We start from the raw sequence: 16,753 nt of genomic DNA, 5'->3' as shown, positions 1-16,753 counted from the left end.
CAAAAAATCGGTTTGTTCTTTGGTCGTATGGGCTTTAGTGTCCCAGTTCGATCTGATTGACTTCAGCCTCCGGTGAGAGTTGACGGTTTCCCTCAATTTGGCCAGGGAATTTTGTGAGTCCGACGTGCCGGATGTGTACCTGGCCGATCATTCTAATCTAGGTTAGGGTGGTGGGGCTGCATCGCCCAAACATTTGTTATCTAAGGCCGCATGAACTCGTATGCGGTTTCTTGGTCCAAGTTGTCATGGATTTGAGCAGTTCTGCTGTACCTGTCTGCTCCGTATATCATACGAAGAGCCCCTCCTTGCATCTATGTTGCCAAACGATGCAGGCGGAGGTTATAAACGAGCGTATGACTTGGTGTTGAACCGTTAATCTCCTGCGGAGAGGGTAGTGTCCGACTTGAAAATTTACGTCAGGCTGAGGACTTCGGTTACGGGACGCGCGCTGCTTCGAGTCTTCCGGGGAAAGCGTAACAACTTTTCTCCTGAGATTTCGGGCTGAGTATGGGATCGGTGGCCACCCACCGTCGTAAGGAAATTGGGGAGCTACGAATGAGTAGCGTAACCCGGTCACGGAAACCTACAACAACAACTGGGGGTTCGTCGTGCTGATCACACGTCACTCCGTAACTGGTTGTATGATCTCCCACCGGGCTGTTGCGCCACGGGTTATTATTATTATTATTATTTGTTATTATCTCCTATATGATAAAAAGCAGCGTCAGTTTTGCAATCCTGAATGTGTACTCTCTCCTAGGAGTTGAAATGTGACACAAAGTTGTCCATCTTGCCGCCTTTGAAATTTTGGAATAGCTCTGAAAGAAGATTCTAAGTTCTATCTTATGTACAATATAATCCAGAACATATTCCTAAAAACAAAAGTAAATTAAGTATTTTGTATACTTCTAGTTGAAAATAATTAATCTGATTAAAGATCAGTGCGTTCCAGATCATGGCTACTAAATGAAGAGAAATTGCGAAATGGTTAGCAATAAAGAAAATCATTTCGAACAATACAGCAACGAGACATGCCTATCTCTGAAAATGAAAGGCGTAGATAACATGCACTCACATCAAGACAATAATAATCTATCGGTCAAGTTCACAAAAGGACACAGATGATGAAATTTTCATTGGGCTCAGTCAATAGGAAAGTATAAATACAAGACGCAGAAATTAGCGTTTAGTATTTGGATGATTTTTCCTATCTGAAGGTGAGTACAAAACACAGCTTACATTTTAGAATCTCAGCAAAGAAGTTGCCGTGTTCCAGCCCCAGCTTGGCCATGGGTGTTCTTTGTGAGTGTTCCTTTTCTAATTTCATATTATTGCTCATCCTCATAGTCGCGATTAGTCGAAAGTGGCATATGTGCAATATGGTGATACAATTGGACTATCCCACTTTGTTCTCCAACGTACTACATTATTCGTTATATGTGGCTGAAGAATAAATTACTCAAAATTGACAAGAAAAAAATTATTTGTAGTTTTGAATCTGCTGTCCAAAATCATGTGCAGTGACTTGTCCGTACACTCCCAACCCCTCCTCCCAAAGTTTCCTCAACACTCCCCTAATTTTTTTCCCGCAAAGTCCCGATTAAAGGTTGCTTTTTGTTCTACGTTTGCAATTACACACTCCCAAATAAGAACGTACAACCCCATGCGCGTAAATTGAGGTCTAACTTTGGGGGTGCACAATCGAAACGTTTCCATCCGATGACAATAGTGTCCAGTATTATATTTATAATGAACTGTTACATTTGAGGAATCATAAAAATTACTCTTAATTTATTTGTTCCTTAGGTCGCAGGAGGTTAACAAAAATGCCCTTAACTTGCAAATTTTAACCTGAAAATTTTACGAGAGGGGGCAAGTTACGCCTACATACACCCCACCCTGATCATGTGTATATATGCAAATTAGTCTCTGAACAACACAGAAGCGAATTAAAGTCAAACGAAAAATGTCTCGCCGACTATAAGATAAGTGGAAGAATGAAATCTATTTCAAATCAAAAGAGGAAGAATTGAAATTACCGGGTGTTTCAACAGAAACGCCGTGATTTCAAATGGCATTTTAAAATATTTATGATAACTACTAAAAATAATAATTACATAATCTGATAGAGAGAACGCAAAAGTTTAATGGAAAACATGTTCGAAATGTCCACCTTGACGATTTATCACTTCATGCACCTGGTTGAACATGTTGTCAAATATCTGACCAAGGGTTGCACGACTAACTTGTGCAGTACAGTGTTCGATGTTTGCTTTCAAATCATCTAGTAATCGCAGTCCTCGTTTGAAAACTCCCTGCTTTAGGAAACCCCACAAGAAATAGTCTCACGGGTTTAAATCAGGGCTAGTTGGAGGCCACTCTAAACCATTTTGAAATAAATGTGTGTAGCGATTGTCAGGACAGGTTCAGTTGTATGCGGCCTAGCTCCATCTTGCTGGAACCATTGCTGACGAATTGGATAACGTTTCCGTCGAAGACCAGGAATGAAGTATTTCTGCAGCATTTGCAAATAATTTTCTGATGTAACATAGCCATCAAAAAAGAAAGCTCCAATCAAGCCACGTTTCGATACACCAGCATACCAAAACGTTTTGTGCGTAAAGAGGTGACTCCTTCGTTCATGTGGATTATAGGTTGCTAAAAATTAAATTTTAGACTTTTGTCAATCATAACATATACAAATTATTACTGTGAATATACTAAATATTTTTTTTAGGGTCATTTAAAATCACGGCGTTTGTACAAACACTTCACCGCTTTTTTGACTTTCTTATTAGCGGCATCGATGTACAGTACATATCAGTCACGAAACTGTAAATCTGGTGAATCCAGTGGCCAGGCTTTTGACATTAAAACCGAGTGAAGAAAATATCAGGCTTAATTCTGCTCACTTCTGTGTATCCGAGATTGAGCTACATGCGGAAGTTCCACTTATCCTAAACAGCTCTATAAGTGAAAATCGACTTCCTGGGGAATGGCTTAGGTTAGCAGTTCCCAAAGTGTGCGCCGCGAAATATTCCAATGTTTTCACTGAAATAATATGATTGTTCCAAAGATTCCGTTCTCGTAGCGAACACGTGGTTTTAGCGAACACTGGAAGGAAAGGATTTGCAGGTGCGTGCTGTTAGCGAACACACAAACTTGCCCTGTCTTGTTTGTCCTTGAATGTCGCCAACATGCAAGTGTTGCCAGTGATATCTTATAATCATTTTGTGTTTGAAATGAGCTAAATGAAGGATCCTCAACAATTTAGGTTAACTACATGAAAGTTTTTGTTAAAATATTGATACATTTCATCTTCCTTAAAAATCAAATTTGACATAGGAAATGTAAATGTTAATCAACCTACGTTATTTTTTGTACAAAGGACAACTTCCTAAGACATTTGTAAATGTTATTGTCAATTTTCAGTTGCTTCAAAGCTGTTTTCATCCGGGTGTTGATGTTCATGTAAGTCTTCTTCCTTTTACCGCTAGAGACTCCCAAGTTCTCCCTGCCTAATTTGGAACATGGCTGAATGCCTACGTTGTTAGGTTAGGCTAGCTATGTTTAGTTTTCTTAGACTAGATAATATTTTTTCATTGTATTTATGCTAATGGAACCTAACGTAACCTAACCTCGTAGGCATTCCTCGTCTGACGTCAGAACACAAGGTAGCAAAACTGTTGTGCGATAAGGAAGACCCGATTGAAGAATGATCAGGGGTGAGTCAGATCAGGTCAAGAGGAAACAGCCACTGAGGTGTTTGTGTTTCTCCACGCAAGTTGGCTTATCACGGGCAACACTTGCATGCTTGCAAGGACAAATAAGACAGGACAAGTTTGCGTGTTCGCTAACAAAACGCACCTGCAACTCGTTCCGTAGCTGTGTTCGCTAACAGAACGCACCTGCAAATCCTTCCTTAGGTGTGTTCGCTAAGAGCACGTGTTCGATACGAGCACGTTCGCTAACAGTATGGCACCGTTCCAAACATGTACTACTTATTTAGTAATTTTTACACATAAAATGTTTCTGAATTTAAAATAGATGTTTTCTGTGACAAGTTGTTCGTGTGAAACGTGAAAGAGTGTTCTCTAAGATGAAGCATGTGGAAACTAAATTGCTATCAACAATATTAGATACACGTTTAAATTATCTTATGTTGAGCAAAATCTTGCCGCTCAGGTTTGTTACAGTGACATAGTGGAGGTATTTAAAACTCTTGAACCAACTGAAAGATGACTAAGAATGTAGTGAATGACATTTTCGTAAGACCGCAGGAGTTCATTCTAATGTTGAACGAACGGTGTTTACGCTATCCAATATTTCTAAATATATATATATATATATATATATATATATATATGTGTGTGTGTGTGTGTGTGTGTGTGTGTGTGTGTGTGTGTGTGTGTGTGTGTGTGTGTGTGTGTGTAAATATAGGTGCTTTAAATCTGCAAGGGTGTGTGTAATGAAAGTACAATACAATGGTGGTGTATTTTATTCTAGGACATACATAGAAGCTATAGTAATGAAGATTGGATACATTTTAGCAGTTTTGGCTGCATTTGCCTTCAACGCATCAGTTGCAAGTCCAGGACCAGGTACAGTATTCTGTTCTTCTTTTCCTAAAGGTGAAAAACTGTAATTTTACTCGCTTTGACCATCATTTCAATAGGAAGAATAATATATTTATCTGTTTGTGCCGAAACCGAGTGTGCCTCCAGCAGATTCCACAAAATATTAAAAGTAACTTTCAAATTGAAATGTCATAATAACAAGTAACACAGACGTGTTACTCTAGCTTACCTATGCATATGCAGCAAGTTGGTTATTAGTAGGGCTCTGATAGTTATGCACTAAAAAAACGCAAAATTTGCATACAAATATGCACTAAAAAACGCAAAATATGCACTAAAAATTGTAAAATATGCACTTAAATATGCACTTAAATATGCACTTTAAAAACCCATTTAATTTATAAATATTGTATATTACAAACTGTGAAAGATTACATGCCAGGCAATGAATATGCATTATTCTGAATGCTCATTCGCTACACAGATTTTTTTCAATTAATATAGTTCTGCGTTAAATGAAACACAATAAACTACAGATCAAGATCATGATTGCATTTGATAACAACATGATGTCTCAAATATTCGAAATTTAAACTTCTGTTTTCAGCTAGAATAGTCTTATATTCAGAAAACACACGTTCCACATCGTAAGATACAAGTGGACTATATTTTACGGCAACAAAGTCAGACACATCAAGTTCCATTTGTATGCAGAATTTTGCAAACTTTCACCATCGTTGCATACCCACTGTTCTTTCTCAATATCGCATCCAATTTCTGTACATACACAGGATCTTCAACCTGGGCGAGGGTCTCTTTAACGTCATCTATAATTTTGATGCTTTAATGAAGTTGTAACTTGTTAGTTGTTGAAAGAAGAAAGACAGAGAAAAGAGAAGCCTGAAGCGAGGAGAAGAAAAATAAATACAGTATATGCTCGGTATTGGTTGGTTGTGGGTACATAAATATGCACAACATCAACTTATTTTCATACAAATATGCACCTGCATATGAAATATGCATTTTTAGTTAAAAATTCTTAAATATGCAAAATGCATAATTATCCGAGCCCTAGTTATTAATATATTATAATTACACCATGTTCCATCAAGAATTCAAATGCAATGGAGCATATGAATATTAGTATGATTGGTACCTCCTATTGCATTAATTTTACGTTAGATTTTTTATTGATATATGTTAATTTAGTCACCCTTTACATGAGAGATTCTCGATATGATTCAATGAGCTTATCTTCTGTGTGGTAGCCACATGCTCTACCAACTGAGCTACCGCGGCCCATAATATTATCAGTTTGATGAATATTCAGTAAAGGATGACAGAAACAATTGTCGCATTTTTTTAAAAAAAATACTGCGATACGCGCGCGTGTGCGTGTGTGTGTGTGTGTGTCTAAATGTGGAATGTTTAAATAAAGTAAGGGTGTTAGGTACGTTTCTTCCATTTAAGAATCGTAACAGGTTCCCCTGATTAGAGAAAAGTAGCAAGCCAGAAGGAATAACCTCCTTCGTCGGCCGTTACTCTCTGAAGCATTCAAAGAATGCTAAGTCAGTATCAAATCAATCTTCCTGGTTGATTATAAGTAAGTTGCTGATCAACGGGTATTAGGGAGCAATAACCAGGTGGTGGAAGAAAGGATAAGTGAGAGTGTAGCGGGCGACGTGGGGTCTTTTGCTTCGGATCGAGGAACGAGAAACATCGGGGTGCTAGAGCGAGCCTGCATAGCGCAATTCTAAGAGTCTTCTCCGAGGAACTCTTCATCACCGAATAGACAGGTAACATCCTTCTCTAACCATGTTGATCTAAACTAGAAGATATAAACCAAATTCTTAGTGTTGTGCCATTTCATGTGTAAAAGTAACCTCTCGCCCATTACCATCAAGTTATCTGCCAAGGGTGAGTGCTCACCAGTGAGGATGAATGAATGACAAAGCTACATCACCCAAGCATAATGGTTAAGATTCTTGGTAAGATCCCACGAACCTTGCAGTTCGTTACGTGGTGGAGGCGCCGGCCATATGTACATATGTCGGACAATACATTATTTACAGAATTTCAGCCGTTTAAAAACAACTGACTTCTATTGGAAAGAATAAGACATACGATAAAAAATGTAATTTCTTAAAATTGATGTCGGTAAAGCAACCAACGGCTGTAAAATGAAATTACGCGATCCGATGTTCCATTATTCTACGTAAGCTTATTGTAATTGTAGCAATGTAAGCAAGGATTTTTAAAATGTAAAAGGAGCAGAAAATATTAGTCACTAAGTGTATGAGAATTTATCTTTCAAGCACAAAATATCATTCATGTAATCCCATTGATATGATTCAGAAACATTGTTAGTGTTAACGCTAGCACTTGGGTTGGTATTCTATTATAAACATTACATTGGCTTGATCTTCCCTTGTTCCAGCGTCTGGAAATGTTCGTGCCACTGAAGCTCGTCGCTCCTGCTACTTCGAGTCCTGGCCAATATACGAGAACGCCTCGTACACAGTGGACAACATCCCCACACACCTCTGCAACTATCTGATGTACTCTGATGTTGGGGTGAACAACGATACGTGGCAGGTCCTTATAAACTACCCTGAGGTAAGCCGTGGCTTTACATTCAGTGATAGCACTAGAGCTGTCATCTTTTTATCATGCCGTAATGTCATACCACTCCTAGTTTTTCCAGAAGAAGCATATTTGCAGTTCCCTAATTCTTCCTATCCAGTTCATATTATTTGTAATTGAGCTGGCCGTCTCTGTGTCGAACTATTTAAATGGATACAGCGTACATATTAATCTTGGTTATTGATGCCATGGCTCCTATTGCAACTGGTCGTATGCAAATTAACGGTAGGGGGATGAGGGAATTCCCCTCCACAAGACTGAAGTATTCCTGCCAGGAATGATCCCATCCAAAAGAATTCGATTTTACATTTTGCCTGAGCAAATATCGTTTCGTATTTGTTTTTTTGTAAGTATACACTGCTTTCATTCCACTTTCGGCTAATCGCGACGAAATGTCGTTTCGTGTTTGCAAATGAAAGTGTAATGACCTAAAAATCACCAAAACATGCAAAATAAAATATGCTCTTATACCCTAAAATTTTACAAAATATGCACTATCATTTGAAAAATATGCCCTTATAACTAGACTGTTTCAAACATAAATATCTAACTTATGCTGAAATATTTTCATATACAAACTATTTTTAGTTCACTTTATGGGCCCTGATGACTTGAAATGTACAATGAATACTTGCTGTAAATTCTCAAATTAAAAATAAAAAAATATTTTGCTGGTCCAAAAAAACAAAAAAACTCGAGTGAACATGGGCGTAAGAACGAATCCACTTGGAAAATGACTATATTTCTTGAAAAAGCGAAAATATGCTGAATATGGCCGAAAATCCATCAAAATATGACCAAATATGCCCTTAAAAAGCACCTTAATTCAATTAGTTTCTTCACAATATGAATTTCTATATATTTATGGAACACATCACCCTTACCCCAAAAAAAAAATATGCTAAGTCATAAAAATCCTAGCCCTAGTAATGACTAACAACGTCTCACTATTGTGAAACTGCCAGTATAGATTATTATTGTAATATACTATATATTTTAATGATTACAATTTAAAAAAACATCTAAACCATTTTATCACTTCTCATTTCATCTTTCTCACGTTAAATTCTTGCACAAGAAAGCGAAATTGATGATGTAAAAATTCAAAAATGTTGTTTTAAAAAACATACTAAAACTAAATTTATTGTAGAACGAGAAGGCTGTTAATACATTAGTGCAGTCAGTGGTGGATCAGTGAATCCTCCGAAATTATATTTGTGTAAAGGAAAAAAATAAAATAGTTTGTGTAGAAGAGAGAGATTATATATTATAAAGTTAACTTTGTACGTGTCGATTCTCATTTGTTTCGTTAATGTGTTCAGGAGTTGTTAAAAATGGAGTTTATGTATAAAGATGGAGGATTTACAAAATGAATTAAATTACTCCTTTGTATGAAAACTAACCTGTGGGGATGATTATTAAATCTCTTGGTAACATAGCAACTTGCTTTCACTGTAAAATGTGATATACGCATTTCCTGTTCACACCTGAATCCACCACTGGATAACAACCCTCCACCTCGCCACCCGAAATGAAGAAGTTTAATTTGCACACTGCTATTAGGTAATCATGTGGTTAACTTTCAGACCGACCTCGACCAGGATGGACACTCTGGAGGGTTCAGGAACTTCACCAACCTCAAGAACGAGGTCTCGGGGCTGAAGACAACGCTGTCCCTAGGGGGTTGGTACCCAGAGGATGCAGGGAAATTCTCTGACATGGTGCTCTTGAAGGAAAGGCGCGACGTTTTTATCTCGGACCTTATTGGTAAGTGGAGATGCTTGGCGTAAAGTAGTTAAGGATGAGTCGCTGTTAGAGCTTAGCTTCGTACTTCCGATATAGTATGTCTGAGGAACCTAACGGTAAATTTGAACCAGGATTCCAAAAGGCGGACAAAAAAGATGTTTTTAGACTTCAGAAAGGTGTTTTCAAAATATGTTACTATCTTTAAAGTACCGTTCAACAATCCAGCGAAAGGGTTAATGTCAGGACTTCTTTCTGTCAGCTTGTCTGCTAACACAATCCCGTCTACGCAGAGTATTAACATCATGTCATCTAATAGGAAAGATCGATATAAGTGGTAATAATGAATCTGTAGTGTAAACACCTCTATGGTTTATGAATTAAGGTTTAGCACAAAGGTTGCGTCATAACTGAAGATATTCTGCAATAGTCGTGCTCTGGATGCAACCCAAGTCTAAAAATTTAAAGATGAGTGTAAAGATCCCATGACATGATTTAAAATACCAGGCTACTGGGAGAAATAAGACCTCTATGTTCCATTTTATACAAATGTGGAAGTGAAAAATAATTGTTGATTGTATTTACAGGTCTCCTGGAGGAATACAATTTCGACGGCGTTGACTTAGATTGGGAATATCCAGGAGATGACGTCAGAGGCGGGAGACCGGAGGACAAAGAGAACTTCATCGTGTTCCTCAATGAGCTGAGAGCTGCCATGGATGAATTGAACCCCGCACTCGAGATTTCGGCCGTTGTTCCCATCAACAGAACTCTAGTGGAACTTGGCTACAATGTGGAGGAGGTTTGCAGGTAGGCTGATCTTAGGATCCAATCGTAATAGCTTGTAGAACAGGAGCTGGTTTCACTTGGAACGCTGAACTCTTGTATAGATCAGCTGCAGTTAAATCTATTTCACGGCTCAATGAAGAAAGCCTTTCCACCATGTTGGCCCCGTCCAGTTCGCTGCACTTTTTGACACTAGGTGTAGTGCAGGCAGAGGCGTCTCGTGAACGCATGCGGTGCATGCTGCGCATGCGTCAATTGTAGGGAAAAGAACAACTTGCTGTTCGACGACATTCATGAGCATTTCTACATTCTAATTACTTCATATAGGAGAAGTATTTATTTTACACGAGAGCGCTGAACTAAGCTTATATTACATTTCTTGGATCTGAAGTGAAAGAAAGTAATAATTCTTTTCCCACAATGCATGCGTCATGAATGTCGTCGCAGAGCAAGCTGTTCTTTTCCCCACAATTGACACATGCGCAGCATGCACCGCATGCGTTCACGAGACGCCTCTGCCTGCACTACACCTAGTGTCAAAAAGTGCAGCGAACTGGACGGGGCTGTTCTGCTCTGGTACATATGTTTCTTCTCTATTTTTCTTCCCATACCCTCCTCTCTATTCATTTCTTGATCTATTTCTCCTCAAAAGTTCGATCCCATAGGACAACCCCGTTATTAGTCCAAATAGCGAAAAATGGAAATAGGGGAAAGTTGTTGGAAATATATGTTTTTCAATCTGAAGTGCTTGGATTTTCAACGTAGCACGCTGCACCCTGTTACGAGCCCCAAATGGTAACTGAAGTGTCATGTTGCCACATAAAGGTGGTATTTACCTAGCTGTGTTAAAAAAAAGCAAGAGAGCAAAGAAACATGAAAGGAGCAATAGAAAGTAAGAGACAGGAAGAGAAGAAAAAAGCGAAACAGAGAGAGAGAGAGAGAGAGAGAGAGAAAGGGGGATCAAACTAGAGAGAATTCATAGGTGTTCATTTTTAATCTCAACCTCGCCTTTTCCAGCATTGTGGATGCCGTGTACTGTTACACATATGATCTTCGAGGAGGATGGGAAGGATTTGCTGATACACCCAGCCCACTGCATCCAAACCCAAATGTGGATAACGAGACATTGGCTGAATACACTGTGGTACGTAATATTAACAACTACTTATATAAGTTGATTTGAATTGATTTCGTTTATTTTACTTCTCTTTCATGCCACTTTCGGCTAATCCCGAAGATGAGGAAGTGTGATGATATGATGAAGGGACACTCGGAAAGAACAGCTATGCCCAGGCCGGGATTCGAAGGCGGGACTCCTGGCGTCGTATTCTAATGAAAGCATGATTTTCTTGAACAGTCTGTAGGAAGTCGATAAGGAGACGCACATTCTTAAGGCTGGTTTACAGTGGTCGAGTAAGCGGGAGAGTTACTGGGACGAGTTACTGGCTTGTCTGCTCGACTCGACCATTATGTGGCAGTAGCTGTTTACACACTTTCTGAGATAGTGGCTGCTGCAGCTGTTTGGTGCTCTTTTGACAATATGAACACGTCGACGTAGTTGCGATTTAAAAAAAAAGCTCTAAAACAATTCACAACCTTTTTTTACGAGAAATGAATACAATAATGCACGAGAACGAGTTTAGAAAGAAAAATAACTTACTTAAATTTTCTATTTTCAATTGTTCTTGGTTGTACGTAGAACGTAAATTCTTTATTTTCAATTTTACTTCTCCTACGCCTCTACAAACTTTATGTTGTCGGACTCGGATCACCTCCTCCTATTCATGGTTGAATTTTTTTTTAAAAAAATACAAATACACTTAATATGCAAAATCACAACACTCTATCACCGCACAGACTCCATACTCTCCTCAGAAAGTGTTTACTCAGAGGCGTCTCGTGAACGCATGCGGTGCATGCAGCGCATACGTCAATTGTGGGAAAAAGAACAGCTTGCTCTGCGACGACATTCATGAGCACTTCTACATTATAATTTCTTCATATAGGAGACTTGACTTACTTGACTTAATTCCTGTTGTTCTCTGTGGAACATAGGGCATCAACAAAGCATCTCCACCTGGTCCTACTGACGGCAATTCTCTTCACTGCATTCCAGCTCTTTCCTTCCTCCAAGGCCTCAGCGTGAACAGATCTTCGCCACGTCTGTCTAGGCTTCCCTCTTTTCCTTCTTCCCTGCGGGTTCCAGTCTAGTGCCTATCTCGACAGCCTCATTTTCCTTACTCAACGTATGCCCTATCCAATTCCATTTTCGCCGCTTTATCTGTATGGACACCTCGGTTTCTCCAGATTTTCTCCAAAGTTCTTGGTTTTGAATCACTTCTGGCCAAAAGATATTCAAAATTTTTCTCAGGCAGCGATTGATGAAAGTCTGTAATTTAGAGGTAATCGTTTTTGTTACTTTCCATGTCTCAGACCCATACAACAGTACAGACTTAACATTTCTTCGAAAAATACGAAGTTTGGTCTTCATAGATATCTTCTTGTTTTTCTATACTGGATAGAGCCTCACAAAGGTGCCATTTGCTTTTTGGATTCGTTGAGAAACATCCTGTGCCGCCCCTCCGTCTTTTTCCACCACACTACCCAGGTAAGTAAAGCTATCCACATTTTCGATAATCTCTTCACCAATATTAAACGGGTCTGTTTTTGTGGAGTTAATCCTCAGTGCCTTGGTCTTCTTGGAGTTAATCGCAAGTCCTGCTTTTTTTGCACTTTCTATCAGATCTGCTAGTTTTGTTTGCATATCACCATGTGCTTCAGATAAGAAGCACAAATCGTCTGCAAAATCAAGGTCTTCTAGTCTGTTATTCAATCCCCATTGGATACCACGTCTTTTCCCTCCTATTACATTTCGCATCACTGCATCGATCACGATCAGGAACATTGTAGGTGATAATATACAACCTTGCCTCACTCCAGACTGCACATCTATTGGTTCAGATACACGGCCTTCATGTATAACTCTACATGTATAATCACGATAAGTTTCTCGGATAAGATCAAGAATTTTTGTGGGCACTCCATATCGTTTCACTTCCTTCCACATTGCATTTCTGTTGACCGAGTCAAATGCTCTCTCGAAGTCAACGAAAACTGTATAGAGACGAGATGACCATTCTATACATTGTTCCAAAATTATCCGCAAGGTGTTAATTTGATCAATACAGGAGCGATTTGGTCGAAACCCTGCCTGTTCTCTTCTGAGCCTCAAGTTAACATGCTCCTTAATTCTGTTTAGGATAACTCTAGTGAAGATCTTACTCGGAATGGAGAGAAGTGGTATACCTCTCCAGTTGTCACACTTTGATGTATCCCCTTTTTTCGGTAGCTTCACCAACAGGCCACTCCTCCAGTCCTTAGGCATCACTCCCTCTATCCATATCTTCTCAAATAAGGGCTGCAACATATTTGCTGTGGTGTTTATATCACTTTTCAGCACTTCCGGTGGTATGTTGTCGACACCAGCTGCTTTACAATTACGTACCTCTCTCAGAGCCTGTTTAATCTCTCCTACTGTTGGAACATCCGTCCTAATTCTTACATTGGGGCCAACATCACCATCATTATCATCTTCCTCTTCCCCCTGGTCTATCTGAGCATCCACAGAGCGATTAAGGGTTGCAGAGAAGTGCTCCTTCCAACGTTTCAGTTGGTCCTCGGTATTCGTAAGGAGGGTACCATCTTTACTTCTCACTGGTCGATTTCTCTGCATCTGTTTCCTTGACAGAACTTTTGTGATGTTGTATAGTTCTTTAAGATTCCTCTTTTTTGCTGCTTCCTCCGCCTGCTGAGACAGATTGTCTACCCAATTTCTTTGATCCCTACGAACACTACTCTTTACTTCTCGATCCTTCTCTCTATACTTTGTTTGCAATTCTGCCTTCCTTGCCCTTGTCCTGCTTGAGTTCATTGACTTCATTCTAATTTCTTCATATAGGAGAAGTATTTATTTTATACGAGAGCGCTCAACTAAGCTTATATTACATTTCTGATCTGAAGTGACACATGCATCAATTGTGGGATAAGAATTATTACTTTGTTTCACTTCAGATCCAAGAAATGTAATATAAGCTTAGTAGAGCGCTCTCGTATAAAATAAATACTTCTAGTAGAGAGGCAGCACTTCGTTCCTACGCGTCAGCAAAAATTCGATGCGACTGGTGTTATGTTACATCCGGTGTAGCGGGGTACGAGCTGTTTTATTGTTGAGTCAGCAGAACGTGTCTGATCACGTTGAAGACATCGGAAGCGGTGGGGGGAGGGGGTCAATGGATTTGTCACGTTGTTTCTTGATGTATGCTAACCTAACACGTGCGTATGTTTGTGTGTGTGTGGAGGAAATGCGCGCGCAACCATTGCGTATGATTCAAAGACATGAAGAAATGATTTAAAGATGACGCCGAAGGTGCTTTACCCCGAAAGCTTAGCGGCTAAGGTTATTGCTCTGTAAAACAAGAGGCGTGGAGGGTTCGATTCCTGGTAGAGTCAATATTGATTGATTGATAGATTGAGTTAGTTTTTTTAAGTCCGTTTTATGCACGGCAAAACTAATCAGGATTGGAGCTACAGTTGAAAAGTGGTGATTCGGACCACTATGTGCCTCCACCGAGTATCGAACCTGGGACCCCTTGATTACAAGGCGACGATGTCAATATTGAATGGTCTCGATTAGCCTGTGTGTAAATAAAGGCAACTAAATGGTTGAGTTCGAAAATCGAGTTGAGTTAGTGGTTAATGTTGTCACCTGGCAATGAAGAGGTCGCGGGTTCGATTCTCTAGGTAGTTAAATTAGGCCAATTGTTTAGTCCCGCCATTATAGGTCCCCGATTAGTCCATCTGTGCATAAATAGTGTTTGAATAAAATCAATATGGCGGCCTTTAGTTGGTGGTTATTGTTGTCGCCTGGTAATGAAGAGGTCGCGGGTTCGATTTTCTAGGTAGTTAAATGAGGCCAATTGTTTTGTCCCGCCATTATAGGTCCCGATTAGTCCATCTGTGCATAAATAGTATTTGAATAAAATCAATATGGCGACCGCGTTTTGTGTTTAGCGGCGGCGGAGGCAGCGGCGGCGGCGACCGGGCGCGGCGCGGCGCGGCGCGGGGGGTGTTTTTTATTCCGCGAGATGTTTTAACCAAGTGGTTGAGGGTTCGATTCCCAATGTTGGTGAAAATTGGATATTCAATTGTATTTGTTTAAAAGTTCCGATTAGCTTTTTGTGCACAAAGAGAAAATGAACTAATTGGAAATTGGATGTTTATGCTGTAATGAAAAGGTCCCCGGGTTCGAGGCACGGCGAAGCGCGGGGTGGGGTGTTTTTATTCTGCGAGATGTTTTAACCAAGTGGTTGAGGGTTCGATTCCCAATGTTGGTGAAAATTGGATATTCAATTGTATTTGTTTAAAAGTTCCGATTAGCTTTTTGTGCACAAAACAGAAAATGAACTAATTGGAAATAGGATGTTTATGATGTAATGAAAAGGTCCCGGGTTCGATTCACAATGTCAAATTGGCTGATAATGATGTTGTTTTTAAAATAAAAAAAGAAGTGTGTTGAGTCCCCATTAGTATTTATGCAGGAACAAATATTAAAAATCAAAACAAAATGGCTGTGACTGGTTTTAGTATTCGAAAGGTTCCAAGTTCGAGTCCAAATGTTGGCTAATTTTTAATTTAATAGTTATAAAATTTTTTTTAGTTTACAGAATTCTTCCCCATTTATTGCATTTTGGCGAACATGTCCCCCCCTTTGTGGGATTTGGACATGATGGAGATATACATAGAAATTGTTGTCAAATTGCCTAATAATGATTTTCTGTTTAAATAAAAAAAAGTGTGTTATCAGTCCCGATTAGCATGAACAGATATTCAAAAACAAAACAAAATAGCTGATATTGTTGTTTAGTATTCAAAAGGTGTTGGGTTCCAATGCTGGCAAATTGCAGAATAACATTGATTTGTTTAAAAAGTGAGTTACTATTCCCGATTATCCTTGATACACAAATAGAAAATGGGGGTGATTTTGGAGTTTTGCAACCAACGGGGGTCGAGGGTTCGATTTTCACTAGGGGCTAATGTTGGCGTTTTTTACGCAGTCCCGATTAACCGTAATGCATAAAGCTGTTTCAACGAATATCGAACCTGGAATCTTTTGATTACAATGCAAAGATTTTACCACTAATGTATGTTATGTTTTAAAACCAAAAATAAATAATAGTATCGATTTTTTTAAAAGATGCGTTACCACTCTCGATTAGCCATTATGCACAAAGAGATGTGTTTTGAAACCAATGGGGTCGAGGGTTCGATTCCAACTGGGTATGTGTGTTGAGGAAACTAAAGGTCAACAGACATGGAAAGTTTATACTCGCCATCTGAAAATAAGTTTTTGGGCTTGGTACAGGTAGCTTTTTGTAGAAAGCCCCACAACGGCATCAACGTGGCTACCATCTGTGGGGGGCCTCTTTTTTTTAAGTTGGAGAGGGGCACAAGGCCGCTTGTACCATACAACGTTGCACCGAAGAACCAACTTGTCAACTAGTGACTCACTCCATCATTAAAGTGCACAACAAAATATCAGATTTGCACTGATAATAAGCAAAGAATTATAGCGGCTGCATAATTATATTTCAATGACAGCAAATGGTTTCAAATGAATGGTTTTCATTTTATTTTTTACTAAGTAACAGATTTGGTAATGAAAAGCTTTAACATTTGCATATAATATGAGATTTCTTTTGGTATCCAGTTTGTATGTTGACCAAATCACAGATATAGCTACTATTACTAAGGATAGCATTAACTTAATCTAATAAAAATATATTCCAGTGCATTACAAAATTAACTCATTCTGTTTTCTGTTGTTTGAATCCATATGGTAAAGTCTCGAAACTTGATGCACATCTTTTTCTTTTGGTATATACCACCTGAAAAACCCTTACTTCCCGCCTTACTAGCAACGGAATGTCTTTTTGTGCGTACGATTT

General features: G+C 39.1%; 1 protein-coding gene across 1 annotated transcript in view; it reads left to right on the top strand.

The window, feature by feature from the left end:
* Positions 1–1,126: 1,126 nt before the first annotated feature.
* The window catches only part of LOC145999559 (endochitinase-like), a 29,943-nt gene continuing 14,316 nt past the window's right edge, over positions 1,127–16,753 (top strand). The window contains exons 1-6 of the mRNA XM_083136566.1: positions 1,127–1,217; positions 4,507–4,601; positions 7,015–7,193; positions 8,807–8,987; positions 9,551–9,773; positions 10,767–10,893. Coding sequence (XP_082992692.1) covers positions 4,529–4,601; positions 7,015–7,193; positions 8,807–8,987; positions 9,551–9,773; positions 10,767–10,893 — 783 coding nt within the window. The 5' untranslated portion in view covers positions 1,127–1,217; positions 4,507–4,528. The remainder of the gene's footprint in view (positions 1,218–4,506; positions 4,602–7,014; positions 7,194–8,806; positions 8,988–9,550; positions 9,774–10,766; positions 10,894–16,753) is intronic.

Source organism: Lepisma saccharinum, chromosome 15 (assembly GCF_977018435.1).
Source record: "Lepisma saccharinum chromosome 15, izLepSacc3.1, whole genome shotgun sequence".
Classification (NCBI taxonomy): Eukaryota; Metazoa; Arthropoda; class Insecta; order Zygentoma; family Lepismatidae; genus Lepisma; species Lepisma saccharinum.
Note: the sequence above shows the minus strand (reverse complement) of the source record. Positions and strands in the feature narration are given on the sequence as shown.